We start from the raw sequence: 23,865 nt of genomic DNA on the forward strand, positions 1-23,865 counted from the left end.
TCAACGCATTAAGAGCTATATTCAATTAACTTGGTATTGGTAGTCAATCGTTATAAAGATTACTATAAAAAGATAAATCCGCCATTTAGTATAAACGTTACTCGAGTTCGAACTATCGTAATTATTAGATAGCAACAGCTGGGGCCCATTTCTCGAACGTTATTATTCTAATATTATTAGTGTGTTGCCATGGCAACCCATACGATTTAACAGTTCGTAGACTAATAATATTAGTTTAATACCGTTTGAGAAGGAAATGCGGATTCCAATGCAATCGGTGGATACCCTCATCTCCGCTTAAGTGAAAAGGGCCAGCCTAAATCTTGACTGGCAATTAGGTACCTATTATTTTCATACCGACTAAAATGACCCAGATTATGAGTAGGTATGTGTTTGCCGAATATGGCGTTAAATCTCCTAGATCGAGCAGTGTGAACATTTCCCATGACGCGACCCCATATCCATCTATGCTTGTAACCGATTTTTCCTCTAAGGCTTTGCGAGCTACCACGAACACATAAAGACGGTAAAGTTCAAAAACACTGACTTCAGGTCATTTTATGGCAGTCAAATAAAATCAAATATCAACCATGATATATCTTGTGCTTGCTTAGTTATCTTTTATCGGAAAATACGAATACCTTTATGAGCTCTTAAGGAATTTCTAGCATTCTTGGATTCGCATACGTTTAGACCACATCCTATATGAAACTTGTTTACCATTACCATTTGGTATAAAAAAAGAATCTTCTCGAATAGCAGTGACAATATTGATTGAAATATCTAATGAAAGGTGAGATAAGATAGCGATATCGATAAATCGATTGCAGTATCGAGCCGTGACATATCGATTAAACGCCGACACCTCTGATAATAGTACATCGTTTATAATGACATGGAGATAAACTAATCAATTAATAAAGTGCATATCGATCTGCTATCCGAAGTACAAAGGTATTTCTTTTATATTGTTTTGACTTGCAATATTTATATTATTTTGCAATTTGGTTATTCTTTTGTGATGATATTTTCTGCCAACTTTTACGATAGGCATCAAAACCTACTTAATTATTATCTGAGATATATTGTATGCTAAGATGAATATTTATGTTTTTTTTTTTATGTATTGTTGTGTATTTATATGATATTGTAATATCGAATTACTCGCGTTTAAATCCATAGCGAGATCCGATGTTATTATTTTATCTCGTTATTTATTTCTCATCTTAGGCTAGATTTTTTTTATGGGGGGTGTTGCGGAGCTTTGAGTGCCACTTCGACCAATCAGTGATCTAATCTGACGGCCCTTTAAGTTCATTACTAATGCCCGTTGAATCTAGATTCGTTCTTTGTTATACAGACGTGCAAATTGTAGAAAGTTTCATTTTGTAAACGGATAAGATCCCCATAAATATAAGAAGTTTTCGGAATTATTCAATGTGGGAGTTTCGGAATTTAGGTATTTCTCCCACGGCACAGTTTACCGACATCACGACAGATCGGTTAACAATGTGGAGTCCATACTGACAATTCTTAAACCTATTCGCAAAGACATAAGATCAACAATTGGTCAGTTATTGTTAGGAAATGCAACAACCGGCTAAACTTCATAACTGGTTCTGGTTACGGTTATGCTCGAAAAATGACCGATAATCGGTTATAATCGGTTACAGTTATTTTCGACAAATATTGATAAACTCACAATCAAGTCATTAAAAAATACGAAAATAAAGGTACAGTATTAGAGAATATGAGCATAAGTCTTCGTTTTTTAATAAAACACAAAATACAGTCAAAGTGAAAATATGACCATGGACGTGATACAATAATCAATAAAAAAGAAATCATAAATATAAGGGAAGTAAATTTGGTACATTTTCGTTGTTAAAGTACACAAATGACTAAAATTATAGTCACAGGCGAGACGTCACAGTAAAAAAAGGTAGGATTTGGTAGTCATTAGAAGATCAATTCATAGAATTTAAGTCATAAATAAATAACCGAAAATAACTTTGACCGGTTATTTGTAGGGGTGTATTTTAATATTTGGCGCCCTGGGCAGCCCCATATAAATAAATAATAAATAAATATTATAGGACATTATTACACAAATTGACTAAGTCCCACAGTAAGCTCATTAAGGCTTGTGTTGAGGGTACTTAGACAAGGATATATATAATATATAAATATTTATAAATACTTAAATACATAGAAAACACCCATGACTCAGGAACAAATATCCATGCTCATCACACGAATAAATGCCCTTACCAGGATTTGAACCCGGGACCATCAGCTTCGTAGGCAGGGTCACTACCCACTAGGCCAAACCGGTCGTCTTATATATATATAATAAGCTCAAATGCATTTTTTTCGGCTCGGGCCATGGCCCTAGGGTAAATATGCCCCTGCCTGGTTATTCGAGTTTCCAATTATCGGTTATGAAGTTTTGTCAAAATAATCGGTTATAACCGCGCTGTCTATGATTTGATTTCTTTGTTCAAGTATTCTATGTATTGTAGCGCCACCTATTTAAGGTTTTTTGATGATACTTTTTGGTACATGGAGATTTCATTCCTTACCTCCACCTTCCATACTCTCCATGATCAAGCATCATTGATTGACAAAACACGCAATGACAGTATACATTATACATTACAACGAGATGAAATAATTAAGGCACTTTCATATCGCACCTTTAAAACCAAAGGGTAACAACAAATTAAAACTTACGCATCCGAAATTCAACCTTATCACATAATGATTAGGTTTAAATTTGAAGCGACACACGATGGTATTCGACTAGTTACGAATTTGGTAAGTTCATTAGCCTTCAACAATAGGCCGAGAGCCGATCGGCGAAAGTGATTTAGTTACATTAGATAATCTATAATAGATATTATAAATAGGTAGGAAAGCACTTGTGATGAAAGTAAACGTGACGACGATTTGTTATATGGATAAGTCAGTTGGTTGGTATTGAAATAGTCGGACGTGACAAACAACCAAAACATGGCTACATACTTTTTGTTTAAGTGGGAGGACAACTTATGTACCTACGTACTGCCATGGAACCATAGGCTTATGAACTTAAGATATATTATATACTAGAGAAAAAGTGACCAAACCCTCCAGTGGCCGAGACCGGAATCGAAGCAGTGTCTTCAGCTTACGCGGCTAATTTTCGGTATATGCGATTCACTTTAAAAACCGACGACCTTATTTTTTTTTTAATAAAATGATCAATATAGACTTATTTCATAATACACGACCTTTAATCATATCTTTGTAAGGTATAATTGCTTACACCCACGATCTTGTCTTCTTAATTGTTCCATACGATACTTGATTATAATATTGACATATAAACCAATACGGAATTAATCAGTGTTTACAAACATACATGTTTTGAAAACAAACATATGTTTGCCGTTGACATTTTGATGTTAGTTTACATTCCTGTTAAAGGCTTGGGCAAAGTTACACTTAGTGTTGGTTAAGACTCAAGTCCTTTGAATCCTCTGCTTTAATTCTTGACTCAGTTTTTCAGACCTGAATTTTGTAAAGACTTGAGTTCTGTACAAAGTTTTCTAAACCGCATTGTCTCCACATCGCACATGTGATTCATAGGTTAGGTACACATCATTCAACAACGCGGATGACGCCTATTTTCCTTAGTGTTGCAACTAGATAAAATCTACAAAAAAAATTGACGAAGTCTTTATCCGAAGGCTCTAGTCCTCTTAAGTTGCGCTTAAAAGACTCAATAATGGACTCGACTCGGGACTTAAAAACCTTCAAAGTTTTTAAAGAGCAATTCCTAGCTGAGCAACTTTTCAAATCTCGAATTTTTGAAGGTATGTTTCTGTCGCGCTGCGGTGGGCGGGAGTGCGTGCATGCGATAAGGACAGCTGCAGCTCGAACTAACATTCCCACGCAAAAAACTCAAAAATCGCCCGTCGAAGAAGGTTTCTCTCTCGACTGTTTCCTCCTCTAAAACGCAACCAATCATTATGGAAATTTGGAAATTGCAAGAGGATAATCTATGCCGCTATGTTTTGATTTTTTGGATATTTGTTGTCATATTTGTATTGACGATATTGATCTTATTTGAAAAAATCATTCCGCCAGGTTAAAAATTCAGGTAGGAAACAGTCGAGAGCGTTTGTATGGAAAAATCTTAACTAGGAATTCTTCTTAAACACAAAACCGAATAAAAGCGAGTCGAGTTCTATTTTAGACTCAAAAGTTTCAAGTTACTACACGAATCAATTACTATACGAATTAAATATGACTGTGTGACTATTGTATCAATAGCGCTGGGCCTGAACAAGCATGAAAGAGATAGCAATATGACTTCAGTCAACAATTGCGGTTAGTATAGTACAGTCACTAGCAGATTACGCCCACAGACAAAGCACGGTGTGCTTTACTATGAGTGTTGCCCAAGGCACAGGCCATTCGGCCCGATCATCAACAAACTCAAAACTTTGGCCGTGACATAATTTGTTTACAAAAACTGACGTAACTATCTGACCTTGAAGATTCACATTTAGGAACAGAGTTTGCGGTTGGTTTTCCGGAGTAAAGTATAGGTTATTATCGATTTACCCCTTTGCAAGACGCCGTCCGAAATTGATATAATGACTTGGAGTTGAAATTTGTAGCTAAATAAGTCTGAAGGAAAGTCTGACGAATACGAAATAGTAAGTTAAAAATGAGGAGGAATTAAATTGAAACAATCACGAATAAATAAAATTGATATTTTTTTTCCACTAACATCACCCAGTGGATCGTGTTTGACACAGAAAACAACTGAATGACCTGGGTCGAGGGATTTCATAGTATTAGACAATTTAGACATTAACATCACATTGACTATCAAAATGTGTATAAACCATGTTACCATTTTCAGACTATATACGCGTAATATAGTCTAGATATTCATTTACTAATAACATATATGAACAAAATTGACACTAATACAAAAATTTACGTAACCATTATAAGCAAGCAATATTATCACTGCGTTTTACTACTAAATATAAGTATTAAGGTGAATCGATACCTCAATGGCTTTATACAACACTGGTACCTAAGCCGTTACCTGTCAAGGAAAATAGATGAAAAAAAAAGCGGCCAAGTGCGAGTCGGACTCGCGCATGAAAGGTTCCGTACCATTTATGACGTATTAAAATCTACTTACTAGATCTTGTTCAACTTTTTACCACTTTGGACACACATTTTACCACTTTGGAAGTGTCTCTCGCGCAAACTATTCAGTTTAGAAAAAAATTATATTAGAAACCTCAATATCATTTTTGAAAAAAGATTTTTTGAGTTTCAGTTCTAAGTATGGAGAACCCCCAAAATTTATTGTTTTTTTTTTCTATTTTTGTGTGAACATCTTAATGCGGTTCATAGAATACATCCACTTACTAAGTTTGAACAGTATAGCTCTTATAGTTTCGGAAAAAAGTGGCTGTGACATAATCGGACAGACAGACGGACATGACGAATCTATAAGGGTTCCGTTTTTTGCCATTTGGCTACGGAACCCTAAAAATTGGAGCATTCCACGGGCTGTCTCATACGGACGCATTTTATTTCCTGTGTAACAACTTAAAGCAGGCGATTATTTTTCTGTGCATATTTCTGACTATTAGTCACAGAAAAGGAAACTCTTGTACCTGCAAATCTTCAGAAAATTCGGGTTTGTAAGGGACAGCGGTAGACAATTTCCACGAGAAGAAACCACAAATCTATTATCAGTAAGCCGCTGTTTAAAAATATAATTTTCTGTCCAATTTATTCTGTCTAATACCATCACACCACCAGTATAACAGGAATTATCAAATACTTAACAGTTTTCTTTTCTTGGTCAGCTAGAGAGCCTTGGACAGTCAAAACGGTCATACAACTGCATACGCCTTAAACAGCAGGCTATTGAAGACCGCACCAAAACAATGCAAAGTCCGGGTCGGTGAAAGTGGCCGGCCCGATACTTGTATCTTGAATATTTAAAAGCCGATGAGTAAACTGTCATTTAAAATTTTAATATCGACCTTTGAACTCGAATTTTGGCGTTTTAAGCGTCTGTTTCAATGACATCGTTACAGTGTGGTCCGATTCGAATTGTGACATAGAAAGAGGAAGACAGGTTTTGGAAGCGTTAGGTTTTATGGTCACTGATTTGTAGTCAAGCTAACATAGCGCTTAAAAATATGTATCTTGTAATAAATGTAAGCCATCTTTTATTGTAAACTTTAGCCAGCAGATTTGACCAATGATAGGAGGAGATCCGACATATGAAATGCCTAACCTTCATTTATTATTTGATTCTAGCACTTTTGCCTATGAACGCACGGGCGTTGCATGAGATTGCATAGAGCTGGTGAGCTGTTGTAGTTCCTCCGCTTTCCGAAAACACTACTTCAATCCTTTCGTTAACGAAGATTTGGACTTTAATTACAAGATAAAACACTAAACAACGTATAAAAACTTATTGCCAACGATCCACATTTCGCGATGCTTTGCAAGCATCTCGTCATGCGTCAAGGCTGCACCGGCGCCAGCACGAACTTGGCGCATGCACTTTCACGCCTGTTAAATTGCACGAAATATGCTCGTGGAACCGTCCTCAAATTTGCTCACATGTTAAGGATCCGAGGGCCTACCGCTACAACGAAAATAGAAATTTCGTTATTTGTGTCTCCATCGCTCTTATTCGAGCAATAAAAAGGTAGATAAAGAAATTTCGATTTTAGTTTCCGCGGTAGGTCTTCTGTTCTTTACCGGTATCATAACAGCAAGATATGATGAGTCCAGGAAATTACATTAGTCTCCTGGTCTCTTCATATAAAAATAGGTTCCGGTAAAAAAAGGAAGCTCAAGAAATGGTGTCTAGTGGTCAGGGACGACATGCATGCCAACGATGAGCAGGTCTTGATGTTCTTTAGTAAGAAACGGTGAATGTAGGACACAACTCAGTGGTTGTGCTGCTCACCGCACTAAGGTGCAAGACGTGGGATACGTCATTACCGAAATAAAATGGAGTTGGGCGGGACATTTTGCCAGGCAGTGATGGTAGATGGACCAAAATGTTAAAGGAATCATTCTTTCGCAAAGGAGCCTCGTTGGGTGGACGACGTTCGGAAGATTGCGTGACGCTTCTGGATGTGATTAGCTCAGGGCCGGGACAAGTGGATTACTCGAAGAACGCCTCTGTTCAGCAGTGGGCGATAAAACACTGATATGATGATGATCATGAGATGTGTTCGCGGAGTAGCATCTTTTTACTTTTATTATCACTTACAATACTACTAAACTAGTTCATTGGTAAGTAGGGCAAGCAGTAATAAAAACTTAAGCGTAATTGTTTCTTACAGACGCTCGCTTGACCTCAAAAAGTATCTTCTTTTAGTAGCCTTAATTAGTATTTATAAGTAAAGTACTGATTAAAGTTCTTATAAAGGATTTCCGGTGCAAAAATGTTCAGTTATTTTTTATCGGCAAACGTTTAAATAAATATCGTTAATTTAATATGAAAGTGTACTTATTGAAAAAACGGTAGTGAACGAATGAGTGAATGTATATCACAATCAGTTATTTACTCGTTCACTACGTGCACGATATTTACATAAGGTAAATTACCTTGAACAATTTTGCAGTTTGCTGAACTTGCTATCGGTATAAAAAGTTACATCTGACGGACACATATCCTTAGCTAAAGTCGCACCAAGTAAGTATAGACTTTGCAATGATGACAATACTTTAAACAGTTTCGCACATTGTCACGTCAAAGTAGGTGCAGAGATATTGCTGACGGGGGTAAGAGTGTGTACAGATAATTTTGAATGACTCGCCCGTTTAGCAACTTCTGCTGCTGACTGTAATGTATGTACAGCTATGGCTTTAGGTAAGAATGAAAACTCACTCTCTCGCACGGCGGCGGCGGCGCCGGCGCATCTATCTCCGTATATATGCATAGCGTCGACTTTCTGGACAGCGAGTCACTGGCAAGGCTACTCGAGCTGGAACCCGTGGAGAACTTCATCTTTAATTAGGTGACCTCCTGCACCCTGCTGCGATGTGGCCGGCACATCCCACAGATCCTGGGTGCACAGAATGCCTAACTGTGATCGCTCAGTGTTCCGTATGGCGGCCTCGCGGTGTGGTCAGCGCAGCGTTGAAAATCAATAGCTCAGCCTGGAACAATGGAAAGTTAAAGGTCAATGCATCTGTGAGATCGTTTAGAGAATTTTAAGCGCGTAATAGGTAAATATCGCAGATTATGTAATACATTTCCGTAGTCGTAAATTCCCATTGTTATTTAGGTGATTACAAACTTTTTGAGCCGGGAGCCACTGTCATATTGACCATGCTTTCCCGCTACATTATTGCAGACCCACGAACCAGGTAATAACATTAGGGCGGCTGCTGGTAGTTGTAGAATTTGTAGCCGTGAAATACATACAACAATACAGGCCCTAGGTCGAGATTTGACTGGAATATTTTTTTTTTTTGTTTTATGGTTGTAACTTTGATTATGTTCCTACTACCTACACAATGTTTCAATTAGTTTTGCAAAGTGAAGAGGAAATTGTAAAGTATCTTTTATCTGTTTATGTCTCATAAGTCTTATAACGCTTATTTATATAGTCATTCCTATAATGGGATCGTTCGCTTATCATATCATATGCATATCGCTTCTGTGATCAATTGTTAACAAACAGCATCTCGTAATTTTCTTCAACGGAAATTCAATTGCGAATATCTTAATGGATCTGATTATCATAGAATCTATGTCACTATCATAATTGTATAGTCCTTGGTGTCGAAACAAAAATTGGATCAATGTTGTTGCAAAAATCGTTGTGAAACCGGGCCTAGGAAAATACTAATCTATTCATAAAATCAATGGCTGAATTCTTACCAAATCGTTCAACTAATTATGTTCTTGGCATTAACTATGTATTTGGAAAAACGTAACACTCTGCATGTAACACTCGCCTCAAGTGAAGTTTTCAAATCTCAAAACGGCAAGAGAAACACTTGTAGGGTATTTTATACTGTTTCAAAATAAACTAAAGAAGCCCACTGATTACCGCTTCTCAGGACGATATCAGCTCAGCTTTTGCGAATAACTGATAGGCCGACATCGTCCGGCGAACTGGTAATCAGTGGGCCCTTCAGTGGGAAATCAGCGGGAAGCTTCTCTTACCCAAACCCGTCTTAAACTATGCTGGGGCCCTTGGACACATTTGGGGCCCTTTTGGAAAGGAAAGAAAGTGAATTAAAGTAACATTTTTCTACTATGACCTTCTATTTATTATGTGGGTAATCAAATATAGGTTGGGGGCCCTCGGCACGGGCCCCGTGTGCCCTTATGGTAAAGACGGCATTATTCCATATGACCTTATTCCTAATTTTGGCATCGACGTGACGATATCAGGGGTCATAGATCATTTGCCATATATATACGTTTGTGTAATTCATTCTTGACCTTATCGTTTAATTTAAACAAATTAAGGCCACAATTAAAAGCGGTATTCAACTTCAAGAAGTACCATAAATAGACAAATATCTGACGTAATAACAAATTAAAAAACTCGTGCAGGCTTGCAATGAGTCAGAGCCAAGTTTACCTTGAGAGAGAAAATTCTTACTGATACCACAAAGTACGGCATTATAAACTATATTTCTTGAGTGCTAAGCTCTACTGTGGTGCAATCTGATAAAAATTATACGTGCGATAACTGTTATACAATTGGCAGTGTTTTTTTCTGAGATTTGTAATGGTTAACAGCCGATGACCCCATCGCCGCGGATCGGACTGGCCGAATACAGTAAAAGAAAATAATTTACAAGAAAAACAAAATTGTTTAAGTTCGATCACCTTTTGTTCTGTGCGCGCTTGAGATTAAATTGATTGAACATTTTTATTAAGGCGCGGCGTCGTAACTTAAATTTTCATAATGTAACATTTTTTGAAAGGTATCATTATTAAGAAGGTAAGCGATTATGACGTGTATGTATATTTATTGAAAAACAGTTTTGAAAAATAAGTCACGGCAAATAAGTAACAATTATAAATCATATACGATCATTTACTCTTTGCTTTTATAAGTAATAGTCACTGATTTTCAAAAAGCGTTTTTCAATAAAAAGACATGTCAAGATTGTTTACTTACCTTATTTCTAATGCTAAAAAAATGAACTACATATACATTTTACGGAAATTCATACGAATAGAATTATGTATAATACTGTTCGAGAAATTAATCAGATATAATAATTGCCATAATAAACGATAATTTAGGACTCTTGCGATCAAAAACACAGTATACAGCATTAGTTCTGTTCTGTCCATACTATGCATTACCTATTTTATTTCACACCGCAATAATTTTAAGTTTCTTTTGGACGCAGTACTTGTCAATCCGACAGGAATTACCATGGAATAGGAGGTATTACTGCAATGTTCTGCCGCCAGAGTGCAGCACTAGCACCTATCCTAAACCATAGACTATCATATACATACTGTTTGTCAAGGCTTCAAACAAATAAGATACGATACTTGGCCTACCGAGAAAACGAGAAAATCTATTCGAATAAGCAAGAGTAATAGAGAGGTTAGATAACGAAATTTAGATTTTTTTTTTCGATTTTTTCGGTAGACCCGCAGAATGTGATAATGGCAGAATGTCGCGTAATATTTTCTACTTATGTTACACTGACGCACAGCCAAATCGGTACAGCTTGGACAATTTCAAATATTGTAATGCCGCGCAAGAGGTATGACGTATAAAAGAAAAATAATGAATAATGATTAACTTGTACAAATAATATTATATATTGGTATAATATTGGTATGATTTATTAGTGTAGAATTTTATTTAGTGTATCAAAACCATCAAAACTTTTATTGACAAATCAGGCAATCACAACTTTTTTTCAATAGCGGGAAATTTTGGGTAATATTCTGCTGCGGACGGGGATACTTATGGAGAAGGGGTAATAATTGTTAGAAAAAGTGTAAGCCATATGGACCGTTTTTCAAATTAAGTGAAGAATGTACCGAGAGCACAGAATGAATAATAGTACTACCGTTCAGAAATGACACTTCCTACACAACCGAAGTTTGACAGCGATTCAGGGACGAATCATGCTGTCCCTTTCTAATGTATTGCACTATCCCTTTCGGCTATTTAGGGTTATCAAAATTCAAGTCATTATCTTATCTATGGTCGTGCACGAAAAGGGACGTCAAATTGTGCCAACCCTAATAATTGCTCCGAGCAATGCTGAGCCGAAAGAAGCCGAGAATGACCGAAAAGAGGAGTGTCGTCCCACTGCCGAGAGCCTCGTCTGTCGCTGTGTTGCAAGTTTGCACACAGATGATAAGTTGTATATGCTTAAAAGGTTCATATTACATGAATAAATACGTAGGTAATTCAATGTATAATATTGAGAATAATGTTGGATTTTTTACTCGGTCGGCCTTGGGGTAACAAAGGAAAGTATGCGCACTAACAAAGACGCTATTCGAGGCAGCACAAAGGCATATTCGCGCTGGCTGGTGGGAAAAACCACACGTTGCGACATTTTGACGCTAGGGTTCTGTTATACGTAAAGTGCGAGTAATTTTAGCTTGTCCGTTTAGTTACTAAGATTATACGCCAGTAATCATTTATTTATTCATTATAGTTCGTTCTTTTTGACATTAGAAAAAAGGTAAACAATCTCGACGTGTCTTTTTATTGAAAATTATTAAAAACGCTTTTTAGAAATAAGTTTGCATTACTTATGAAAGCAAAAGAATGCTTTATATTGTTACAGCGCGGCTTACGTGGGCGATGACTCGCGAATGCGACGCAGCGCGACGCGGCGTGGCGCGGCGCGGCGGCCCAACGGCATTCGGAGATCGTCCACGTAGGACACTTCCATAGGTATCAAAGGATTGAATTCAACCGCGTCGCGCCCCTCTGCTTCGCGTTCGCGAGTTATTCGCTCAGGTAAGACACTGCCTTACATATCACTGTTACTTATTTCTCAAGAGTTTTTTTTTTTAATACTTACATGCCAAGATCGCTTACCTTCTTTCTAATGCAAAAAAAAAATGAATTATAGTCCCCCTGCTGTACGTATGCCTCCTTTCATTGTAAAGTCAGACTACGATAAGTTAGCAGCGATTTTAATAGCCCAGCTGCAAATGCTAAGCAAACGTCGTAATTTCATAGAATGACATTTAAAATTACATTTGCACTGACTGGGCTGCCAACTTACCTTGGTCTGACTATGCCTACATTAGTATGAAAGAATGATGAATTCGCATACATACATACTTAAGTACGGCATGTCACAAAATTACAATTTCATAGGATTTATCTACTTTAAATATTATTTATTTGTATTCAGTGTTGCCAGGTGGGCGGAAGAGAATTATCGTACCTATTTGAGTGTCAATATTATCGTACCGATGAAAAAAATATCGTACGCCTATCAAAAAGGCACTACTCCCAAAATTTCATGCGAAATAAGCTTACATGTCCAAGGTATAAACGCAATTTTCGTCTAAATTGTGAAAAAATCAGTTTCATATTTGTGAGTTTTTGCGATATATCTAAATGGTTTACAGTAAGTATTAATAATATTGACGTAAACCAACGAGCCAAACACCCAAAAGGTGCTAATAGTAGCCTGTTTCTCAAGAAAAGTGCCATATTTTGCTTCAAAAACTAGACTTTTATGGTGGCATCGTCTAAGGGCCCAAATTAGCGTACTTTTGCGTACGATAATGCTCTTTGGAACGTACAAAACGTACCGGAACCCAAATTATCGTACGTGTACGACAATTATCGTACGCCTGGCAACACTGTTTATATCTATTGTTTAAGTATCTTCTTGTTTCTTTATATATATATATATATTATATATATTGTAATTTCGCAGTGCCTTGGTGGTAGTACTGTAATGCTGCGTAAAGAATTGAAATAATAAAATATAATACAAAATAGGTATACATCACCACATACTAATCCAGTTATTTCTTTATCATGTCGAAAGCCGCCAGATGGAATGTCGATATAATTTCAAAAAACACTTCTATTAGCGTAGCAGAAAACGAAAAACACCACAAATACGGCAGCCTTTAAAATCAGTGCAGCCAACATAATGATATCACATCACGATCACATTGTTCCCAAGTCTAAGTCCAAACTGATAATTAAAAGTAAATGCGTATGCCCTATGGTCCGTTTCGCGGCCGAACTTGTATCAAACTGGTTGTTCAATATTCAAACATAATTATATATATGTTAACGTCCCACTGTTCTTTCAGGAAAACCTCCCGACACGCGATGTTTACATGGCCGAATTATACATGCGTTTACAAACCACACTTACTATCTTTGCAAGAAAAAAAAAACTTCATTAATTTGTTTCCGCTTTTCACCACCAACAACATAGCGCTTCTTACATCTACACGGTCGCGGGGCACTTTTTGTAGGGAGGCCGACCGGCTTTTCTACAAAAAGAGCCCGGCGACCGTGTAGGTGTAATAAGCGATATACTATAAAGCGTATGCTGAGACGCAGGCGACGCAGCTGCACGCAGTGCAGGGCAGGGCAGATTTTGTAAAGTATGGTAAAGTCGCCATCAGATATATCAGAGCGGTCAAGGACAAATATCTGAACACGCCTCTATTGTCAAGGCGTTAGAGTGCGTGGTCAGATAGTTTTGAGCACCTCGGCCGCTCCGATATATCTGATAGCGACTATCCTTGCGCAGTACCGTGCATAGCTAAAGAACGTTCCATACTTTACAAAATCTGCCCTGCGCTGCGTGGAACTGGGTCGCCTGCGTCTTAGCCTCAGCATGCGTTTAGCTTAAGCTTTGTGCAAAGAACAACAAAATTGTATTTGCGTTTTAACACAGCGCTACCGTATTTCCTGTACCCCTAGTGTAACTTTATTCGATAGCGAAACGTGACGTACGCGTTTGCGTTAAGTCTCATTTTGTATGGGATTTTGAATTCCCAAAACGTCCCGCTTGGCGCGGTTTCTAAATCCCATACAAAATGACACTTAAGGCAAACGCGTACGTCACGTTTTGCTATCGAAAAATTTACACTAGGGGTTTTGAATATGCAACTGAATATGTGTGTCTTTAGTTCTTGAATTCACCGTCCGCATTAACTATAACTGATATGAATGCTACGTAAATATAGGAGACCTTAACGCCAACCAAGTAAGAGCTACAATAGTGAATCAACTAGTATAGGAAATGTATAGCCAAGTAGCTACAGACTTCAAAGTTATTCTAAGTACTAGAGATCGTGACTGTACTCATATTAATAGATTTACTGTTACGATAGAAACTGATTTAAGTCAATGTAAAAAAAAGAGGCATGGTAAGGATCTTAAGTCACACGTAATAGTATATTATTAGTATTTACATCAATTCAATGGCGTTTTACCTTTAAACAAGGATGGAAATCTATAGGAGAGGATCTATATCTTTAGGAGTATCCCCAGAACAGCTATTTAGCAAAAATGTCTAAGATGTAATCGCTATGTAATATTTTGTTCAGAAAACCACGCGCGGCTAATTATCGATTATGCATTTGCGTGGGCACGGATTTGACCCCATTTACACCTATATGTGTCACCTATGGACACACAAACCACGCTTGCAACTTAAACACATTAACTCAATCAGCAACTTCAATGCATTAAGAACCTTATTATCTAACTCATACAGAGCACAATCTTTAATTCGCTGTTATAAGATATGCTGTTTTGTTTTTAAAGCCATCAGTGCATCAGCCAGAAGAAGACGGCAAAGCTAATGTAGCAAGATCCTTTCTCAATTTTTTGTTTAACAAACAATGAATCTTATTACAATGGAAAAGAGTTGCGTTTCAAGAAACGCGTAGATTGACACAGTAGGTGTGTGAAGCCTCAGATTGCTATGCATATGTAAATACCTACCACGTGTTTCCGCGATCGGCCAGGCGTAGATTCGATGGAGCGTAACGCACGCAATTGGTAATGTCTTTGGGCACGCTAAGAAATTTTAAAATCGACAAGTGTAATGGATATCTGGTAGTGGGTTCCCGACGTTCCCGTACCTATAATTATAGAAAATGCGAGAGTTATAAGAAATAATGATCGAATTATCTTGTTATAAAGAAAAAAAACGACTAGATGATACACTGTTTAGAAGATCACCTCTTTGACTTCACAGATATAGTCTAGCAAACACAACTTGTCAGTCAGTAAGAACCAGGAAAGTTATACTCATCCCTTTCTTTTGGGTGTTACTACTAGAGTGAGACCAAGATATGTATTTGTATTCTCTCAGTCCATGTTTGAAATGAGACAGTACTGGGCCAAACTATGTAAATAATTTAACGAAGAGTATAAAGGCGGTTTGTAATAATAGACAATAATTTGATTTTTAAAGGCACAAGAAATAATTACAATTTACGATCTGGAGGCTGATTATCAATGTCTTTATTTGCAGAAATTGTTTATTGAAACCAGTAAAACATGCAATAAATGAGAAATAATGATCAAATTATCTTATTATTAATAAGTATTTTCCTCTTTTTTTTTCAAAGTTTGAAGATCTTAATAATAGCTGTCAATTTCCATAATTATGAATAGAGATGCCTTTTATAAAATATAACAGAATCTAAAAACAAAATCACATCGGATATATTAAATCTATTGCTACGGGTCTACGGGCCCCTAACAGAAACCGCGCAATAACTGTACTTAAAATGGTGCTTGGCTTGACTTTAGTCATTATATTCTCCTCTATAACACTCGGAAGATTTTTGGGAATCTGAAATGTTTAACTCACATTACTTGAAATTAATTAAGAGCCTGTTTCATTTCACAATGTCCAAGTCCTGAATAAGGTACTTGGTACTTGCCACTTATATGACGAACAAAGTCATCGTTGGCGTTTCACAGTTTTCAAATAAGCTTGACTAAGATTGATAAGACTAGATAAAGTGCTATGTTTTGGCAGTTAATTTATCTGTTAATTAGCTATCCAATACTTGGACATTGTGAAACAGGTCCTTAGTTAGTTTATATTTAGGTAATGTTGGATGAGCAGCACATCATTGGAGAAACGAAAGTCGCCAGACTCCGGTGGCTCGGGCATGTAGTCCGGATGGATGAAGATCGTGCAGTCTGGAGGGCGTATTCTGGAGTTCCAAATGGCCGAAGACCTAGAAGACCTAGCTACCGCTGGAGAGACGAAGTGCAAAAAGACAGCGAACTCGGCGCCGTCGAATGGAGAAAAACGGCTTTAGACAGAGAAGCATGGCGGTCTTTGGTGTCGGAGGCCAAGATCCACTTCGGGTCGCTGCGTCACAGCAGTAAGTATATTTTTATGTTGCTTATTATATTGGCGGTTAAACCGTTGGTTTAGACAAAATTAAGGCAGTCTTTGCAATCCCGCAGACCCGCACGAATCTTGTCGTTATGTACTAATTAAGCACGTTTTAAGGCCCCGTTAATGTTACGTAATGCGACAAGGTTCCACGTAAATGTTTAATGGACTCATTCTTTATGGAGAATTCGATATCGACAAATAATTTATCGAGAGAAATAAACATTTTTTGATCAGTTTGTTGAAAGCATTCCAGCGAGTAATTAGTTTAATGATTCTAAATTAGATGTTGCGGAACTGATTCTTTTTATTTTTTGCTTCTGGTCATTGAACCTGTTTCGGTGAATAATTTTTTACTTGATTTTCAAAAGATCATACTTACTGCTCTTAAGATAATAATTAGTATAGCCGTGGCCCTGAGTGATATATTGACGTTCGTTGTTTTGAAAAAAAAAAGTTTATGACAAAAATTAGAACGTCAAAGGAAGCTTATCGACGAATTACTTTCCTTTAGTTTACACAGTCAAGTCATCTAATATTAGTAGATCTTCCTCGCGTTGTCCCCGCATTTTTGCCACGGCTCATGGGAGCCTGGGGTCCGCCTGGCAACTAATCCTTAGAATTGGAGTAAGCAGTAGTTAGTAGTAGTAGTACGAAATACATTGCCGCTCGAAAATATATTAAAAATTAATTATTACTTAATTAAGTAGTTAAGACTAAATTAATAAAAACTCTCTCAATTGTTTTATAGCACTAAAACCTACGTCTACATTTACGGTTATATCAAAAATACACACTAAATAGCCCAGAAACTCTCAAGTACCTATATGGTCCAAACATAATTCGAATATCTTCGTTCAGGAGCCCATTTATCGAACGGTATTAGACTAACATTATTAGTCCACGAACTGGGACCCATTTCTAGATCGGTATTAGACTAATATTATTAGTCCACGAACTGTCAAATCGTATGGGTTACCATGGCAACACACTAATAATATTAGACTAATACCGTTCGAGAAATAGGTGGGGCCTATTATTTCAATGTTGCTGTTCTAAAGCAAAATATTTTTACCAACCAAACCAACATTAAGATTGGTATTGATGCCTACTTATTTACTGGGCTCAGCTGAAGTTGGGTAGTTTTTATAAAGCTGATTCTGAGGAACGCAATAAGACAAGAAATAATCTTGTTGTCTACAAACTGTACTGAATTATAATAGGAGAATTTGCTCAAAATGTTGAGCTGAATCGTACATAGGGTATTACAATCTTGCTAAAACTGACACCTAGTAAGATGTAGGACTAGGGGTGTGGGAGCTGATGAAAACAACGTATTTCTTCCAGAAATATGGTCTTAAGATGTAGTCTTGAAAACACAGTCTACAGCAGTATTGTAGGTACAGGGGCCCATTTCTCAAACGGTATTAGACTAATAATATTAGTCCACGAACTGTCAAATCGTATGGGTTACCATGGCGACACACTAATAATATTAGACTAATACTGTTCGAGAAATGGGCCCCAGTTCTTACGCATCAGCGACACCGTGCGCGTGCTACGGTGGTCAAAAGCATAAAAGGAATATACCAAGTGGGAAATGGCCAATATGGCCATCTAGGCGTCTAAGTTGGTACTGTTGGCAAAGCTTTCTGCACACGGCCAATCAGGGGTAACTTGCGTTGGGAACTAGGCCCTGATTGGTCGTTCGAATCAAAATTCCTTACAGAAAACAGCAGCCAAATAACACTAGTATATAATATATAATATACTACTAGTAATTTTCTACAACCCTACTCATAGTGTTGTGTTCCTGCCGGTGAGTAAGGTTGCCAGAGCTCAACGAGGGGGGGCGGGTTTAGGGTCGGCAACGTGCATGTAACTCCTCTGGAGTTGCAGGCGTATATAGGCTACGGAGACTGCTTACCATCAGGCGGGCCGTATGCTTGTTTGCCACCGACGTAGTATGAAAAAAAAAATTAACACAGATAAGACAAATTGGGTAACGTAATGGCTCTAACATGAATACAATAGGAAATGAGATAAAATGCGGCGCTGGCACAGTGGCGCCACAAGTATAGTCAATAAATACAACTAAAACGCTCGTCCTTGCCCCAGTTGAAAAAACTCCGTTTACTCGTAAAATTTACACAAAATGTAGTAACTACATATTCAATGTTCTCGAGTGTCGAACAGAAGCTAGAAACTATTGCTACGCAAGGCCTGAGCCATTCGAAAGAAAAAGGACTTATAACACTATAGTTTCGCGCGTGTATTTCACGTTTTCGCATTCGATAGAACATTATCGCGCCATCTTATCGCTACGATAAGGGTTTACTGTTTAAGCGTTTTCATGTTAATTCCCGCGAACGTGCCGGCTGGGTTTTTAGTTTAATCTTGGAACGATATAAGGTCGATAGGTTAAATTTATTGTCTTTAGCTTAATCGTTATTTTAACGAATGTTCGAAATCTGGTTTAAATTAACGGTGCACATTAGGTGTATTTCTGGACCCGGGTACGTCCTTAAACTACGTCCACAAGCGAGGTATGGGCATTGTGAATATCACCTGGCTTTGTGTGGTAGGGCACAGCACAGCGGATGCCATTCCAGATCTAGAGCAGAGCCCAACTGGGGAAGTACCTCCACCTTACAGAAAACCGCAGCCAAATAACGCTAGACCCTACTCATAGTGATGTGTTCCTGCCGGTGAGTAAGGTTGCCAGAGCTCAACGAGGGGAGGGAGGGTTGTTAGGGTCGGCACCGCGCATGTAACTCCTCTGGAGTTGCAGGCATACATAGGCTACGGAGACTGCTTACCATCAGGCGGACCGTATGCTTGTTTGCCACCGACGTAGCATTAAAAAAAAGGTGTGGCCCATAGACCAAGAAATTCTAGATGTTGTAGAGTCCGTGTATGCTCTAATCTCTAATCTAACATAACAAATATAAACAATGAGTATGTTACTCACCAGACACCATCACCATATACCTCAAGTTGTATGGCAAGTCCCGGTAATTACCGGTTCTAGGACTGATTTTGTACAGAAAACCAGTACCGGGAGCACACCCTTCAAGTAAGTGAATATTTAGCGTGGTCGGAGTCTACGGACACATCCTAAATATCCTAATATCCAACAAACCACTCTGTGGTTTGGCAGAAGAATATTGTAAATAGTTATAAGGCATAAAACGTGAATAAAGGTTTTTTTTTAATGTCTCGATTAGAGAACCTTTATTATAAGGTCAGTTTTTCTCTACTATAAAATTGTGTATGGTCCATTTTTGACATCAAATTTGAAATAAGCGGGCAGAGGTATTGTTGTGACATTTTTTTGCCATGAACAATGGGGTTTGTGTCAACATTTTTTGCGAATTTTGATAGACGTGTTCCTGAGAGCCTTTGCAAATTACATATTTTGATACAATAGTTTATTTTTAGTGTCCTGTAGTAAATAAGGAACCCTCTGTGGGTGATGGCTTAAGTCACTAATCATTTATTACGTAAAGACGATTTAGGGGAGAAGGGGGGTCGAAAATGTCTTATTTCTTAGAAGCTCGGGTGTAAGCTTCTTTAGGGGGTTTTCATAGTTCTTATCACAAAGATACGGAAAATTTCAAAATTATACTTCTACACTCTATACTATCAAAGACAGTACAGTACCCCTAGTGTAATTTTAGTCGATAGCGAAACGTGACGTACGCGTTTGCGTTAAGTCTCATTTTGTATGGGTTTTTGAACAGCGCGCCAAGCGGGACGTTTTGGAGAGTCAAAAATCTCATACAAAATGACACTTAACACAAACGCGTACGTCACGTTTCGCTGTCGAAAATATTTACACTAGGGGTACTGATAAATGGTACAATTTTTTTTTAATTAACCCTAAGATAATCGAAAATTGTATTTCCTTAGATTCTTGCGTAATATAGGGGCGAGGGGGTCGGCCTATTCTTATATTTTCTTACATAGTGCTGGTGGGGGTCAAAAACTGGCAAAAATCGTCTTAATACGTAATAAATGAATGGCGCCAAAACGGTTTGCAAACGAATGTAACGATTTCAGCAAAATCTCATGTAAATAACTTATTGTTTACATACATCTACTGATCTACATGTGTCTGCTACATCTCTGAAAATTAAATTATATAGATAGTTAAATTAATTAAAACGATATTTTTTATTGTTTTTGTCTGTACATTCATGTAAACGATTATAAATTAATGCAACTTTTTCAACAAAAGGTCATGTAACTGTAAATAATTTTATTTCAATATTAATAATGTAAAATGCCATTACGAGTATCCTCCTGTAAATTTAATCCAGGTTTTACTTTCTTATTTAGGATGACTCTGTTAATATAAATAAATATTGCCACGTTTAAAAACTCTCGCATGAGAGGAGGCCTCAGAGGCCTGTGCCCAAGAGTGGGACGTATATAGGCTGAATTATTATAACTAGTGTGAAAGGTATGGCCTTTCATGGGGCTGGATATATTTCCTCTAAAATTCGCAGTAGTTTAGCAAACAACACTTTAGATAGGTACATGTTATGTTTTCTTCGCAAATATTTTATAAGCTGACCATGATTATCGTTCTTTATCTTTGATCCCATGGTTGATTTGAAATGTGGAAGTAGGTTGATTATTTCATTGCTTTATTAACCTTACATTCATAGTTTTAATTTAAATGCGTGATCCCGCAAATACCGGTCAAAATATGCAGTCTCGCAGGTACCGGGATTAAAGATAGGCAGCGGGATTAGAAGCCCTATGTATGACGCTGATCAGTCCGTTGTGGTTGGTTCAACTGGCCCTTAGTAGTGTTTAACCTACAATCAAAGCATAGCAAAACGTCAACACACCTATTGGACCGCTTGGAATTATCGGCGTGTTCAAAAACGAGCAAGTCTTAGGGCCGACTACCTGTACTCATTGACCGCGCTCCAAAATGTCTTAACCGACACATCTTTCCTATGAACATACGACAATTTTACGTATTTAACTAGATCAGATGTCCGTATTCCAAAAAGTCTTAAGAGCTTAGATGCAAGGAAGATCGATAAGACATTTTGAACTAGTGACTTCGAACATGACTAGTGCATTCCTTAGACGCATTCCTTCGCTGGTTGCTTGTGAATTATGTTTATACTTAATTGGGTTTCTGGCATATCAGAAATATCGACCAGTGAAGATAGCGCTCAAGAATTCTTCGGGTAGGTAAGTTGTAAGATGCTTTTGGAAAATCCTACTAAGTACCTTTCTGTATTCAACGTCCCACAGCTGGACACAGGCCTCCTTACATGGCACAAGAGGGATATAGTGCGAAGTAAATATGTACTTAACGACATACGTTATAACTTTATAAGAAATGAACAACTTTTACTAGAGGACCCACCACGAAATCCCATAAAAGACAGTGTCTTAGAAAACTTGAATATTTGATCAAGCGAAATCTACGAAACAACCAATGTAGCCAATGTCAGGATCGAGGGTTGGCTCCATAGTAAAACTCGATCAGTATTCAACTATCACCTCAACCTATGTATTCATCTCGTAGAGCATCAGCGACGGAAAATATATAGACTAAGCTCTCAGTACATTTCGACTTCAAAATCGGATTGTAAGACCGACACTTATCTGACACATGTCACTACAAGTTATCCCTTCTCCTTAAATATTTCCCGCTATTAATAAAAAGCTTACTGATCAATAAAAGTTTCGATTGGCTAAAATAAAAATCTATAAGTCAGACTTACTCGTTAACCGGCCCTCTTGCGATTGTCAGCTTTTGCGAATAACTGACAGGCCGATATCGTCCGGCGAACTGCTAATCAGTGGACCCCTTAAGAATATTTGTCGGTTTCAACATGCGCAGTACAGTTGAGTTGCTCGCGGCACAATTCTATAGATATTCATCGTAGTTCTTTGTTGAAGAATAAACGCGGCGAGCAACAGCTATGGGTTGACAAAACAACATTAGTTGGTAACACTTGTCACCATCACCCTAGTAAAACTGATCCGGTAACCTTAGCTGTCACGTTATGTTTACGAACCTGCACACGTCCAGTCACGGCGACATGGCCGACGGCCCCATATGAAGTCGTGAGTTTAGTCACTCCCGAGACATGCCAGGACAATGGCTTGCTGACATGCTTTTGCTATGACAGTTTGTGTATCTATAGTACATCTAACTAATCTGCCTAATCCAACTTTCACCGATGTCTCAGTTTCAGCATGGGCAAAAATGTTTTCGTATGTCTTTCCGGCTGTTCGGATGTTCTTCTCTACAGGTCGCATTTCTCAACCGAATCTTGTAAAATTTAGTGAGCAGGTTCAATTGGATTTTTTGGTCGATTCCTTTATATTTTTAATAATGGCGGATATTGACTCACGAGGTCTAGTTTTAGTAGAAAACCAGACAGATTGGGCAGCAGTCTTCGGGGGTGGTTCATCACATGCGGCCGGAATACAGAAATGTTTGACATTTTTGACATATTCACGAAGAATGCGACTGAATCAAAGCTATGATAAGGTGACCTCAGTAGTCACGTTATGTTTACGAACCTGCACACGTCCAGTCACGACATGACCGGCCCCATATGGTGATCGAGCCGTGAGTGTGCTGAAAGGACAATGGCTTGTATTCCAGTTCTATCTACAACTACATAGCTAGCCGACATAGTGCAAGTTTTCACTTATGGCTTCTCAGCGGCAGGCGTCATGAATTTTTTCGTCGTGTGTCCATGTAAAGACCGAATTACAACTACAAACTCTGACCACTCTAACCTTGCACAGACTTGGCAGAATGCTTACGTTATCCTGATGCATGACTGGCATGAAAACTTAGCGTGGTCCGACTCTGCTTACTGCTAGAGTTTTCACTTGTGGCTCAACTAATATACTGATTTTTATGACAGCAGACGTCAGGAATTTTGTCATATGTCAGGACCTGCGGCCAAAACAGAAATGTCCTAAATTTTAAAATTACTGCACATTGATATATTTGTAAATCATGATAATTAAAAATACCGTATAGTACGTTTCACAGGTTTAAATGCGTCTTAACTCGCACCTTACTGTTTGTATTTAATAATTAGGAAAGCTCCACTTATATTGAAGAATAAGAAGACGTACTAATTTCCGAAGAATTCATTTGTACGAACCAGGGTTCGACCCCCGGTTTGAAATCCGCAAGCCTTATAAGTGTGGATCTCCGGTTAGCGCCGTACGCATTTCATGAGATGACATTAACATCTCTACAGAACGTGACATTGTTCGGTATGTCCAGCGTCAACTAGAGACCAAGGTCCTACAGCTTAAAAAAAAACAATACAATCGCGTGCACACAGTAAACCACCTATATCCTTATCGACAGGACCATGATACCAGCAACTCTATGACCATTCGTAAATCTTATGTCTTAGAAATAAGGTTTACCAATTGTTACTGAATAGCAAG

General features: G+C 37.9%; 1 protein-coding gene across 1 annotated transcript in view; it reads right to left on the reverse strand.

Annotated features, from left to right (window-relative positions):
- LOC133524265 (putative uncharacterized protein DDB_G0277255) overlaps positions 1-23,865 on the reverse strand; it is a 74,393-nt gene that overhangs the window by 29,314 nt on the left and 21,214 nt on the right. Inside the window, exon 2 of the mRNA XM_061860169.1 lies at positions 7,937-8,208. Within this exon, the coding sequence (XP_061716153.1) occupies positions 7,937-8,056 (120 nt within the window). The 5' untranslated portion in view covers positions 8,057-8,208. The remainder of the gene's footprint in view (positions 1-7,936; positions 8,209-23,865) is intronic.

Source organism: Cydia pomonella, chromosome 1 (genome assembly GCF_033807575.1).
Source record: "Cydia pomonella isolate Wapato2018A chromosome 1, ilCydPomo1, whole genome shotgun sequence".
In the NCBI taxonomy this organism is placed as follows: domain Eukaryota; kingdom Metazoa; phylum Arthropoda; class Insecta; order Lepidoptera; family Tortricidae; genus Cydia; species Cydia pomonella.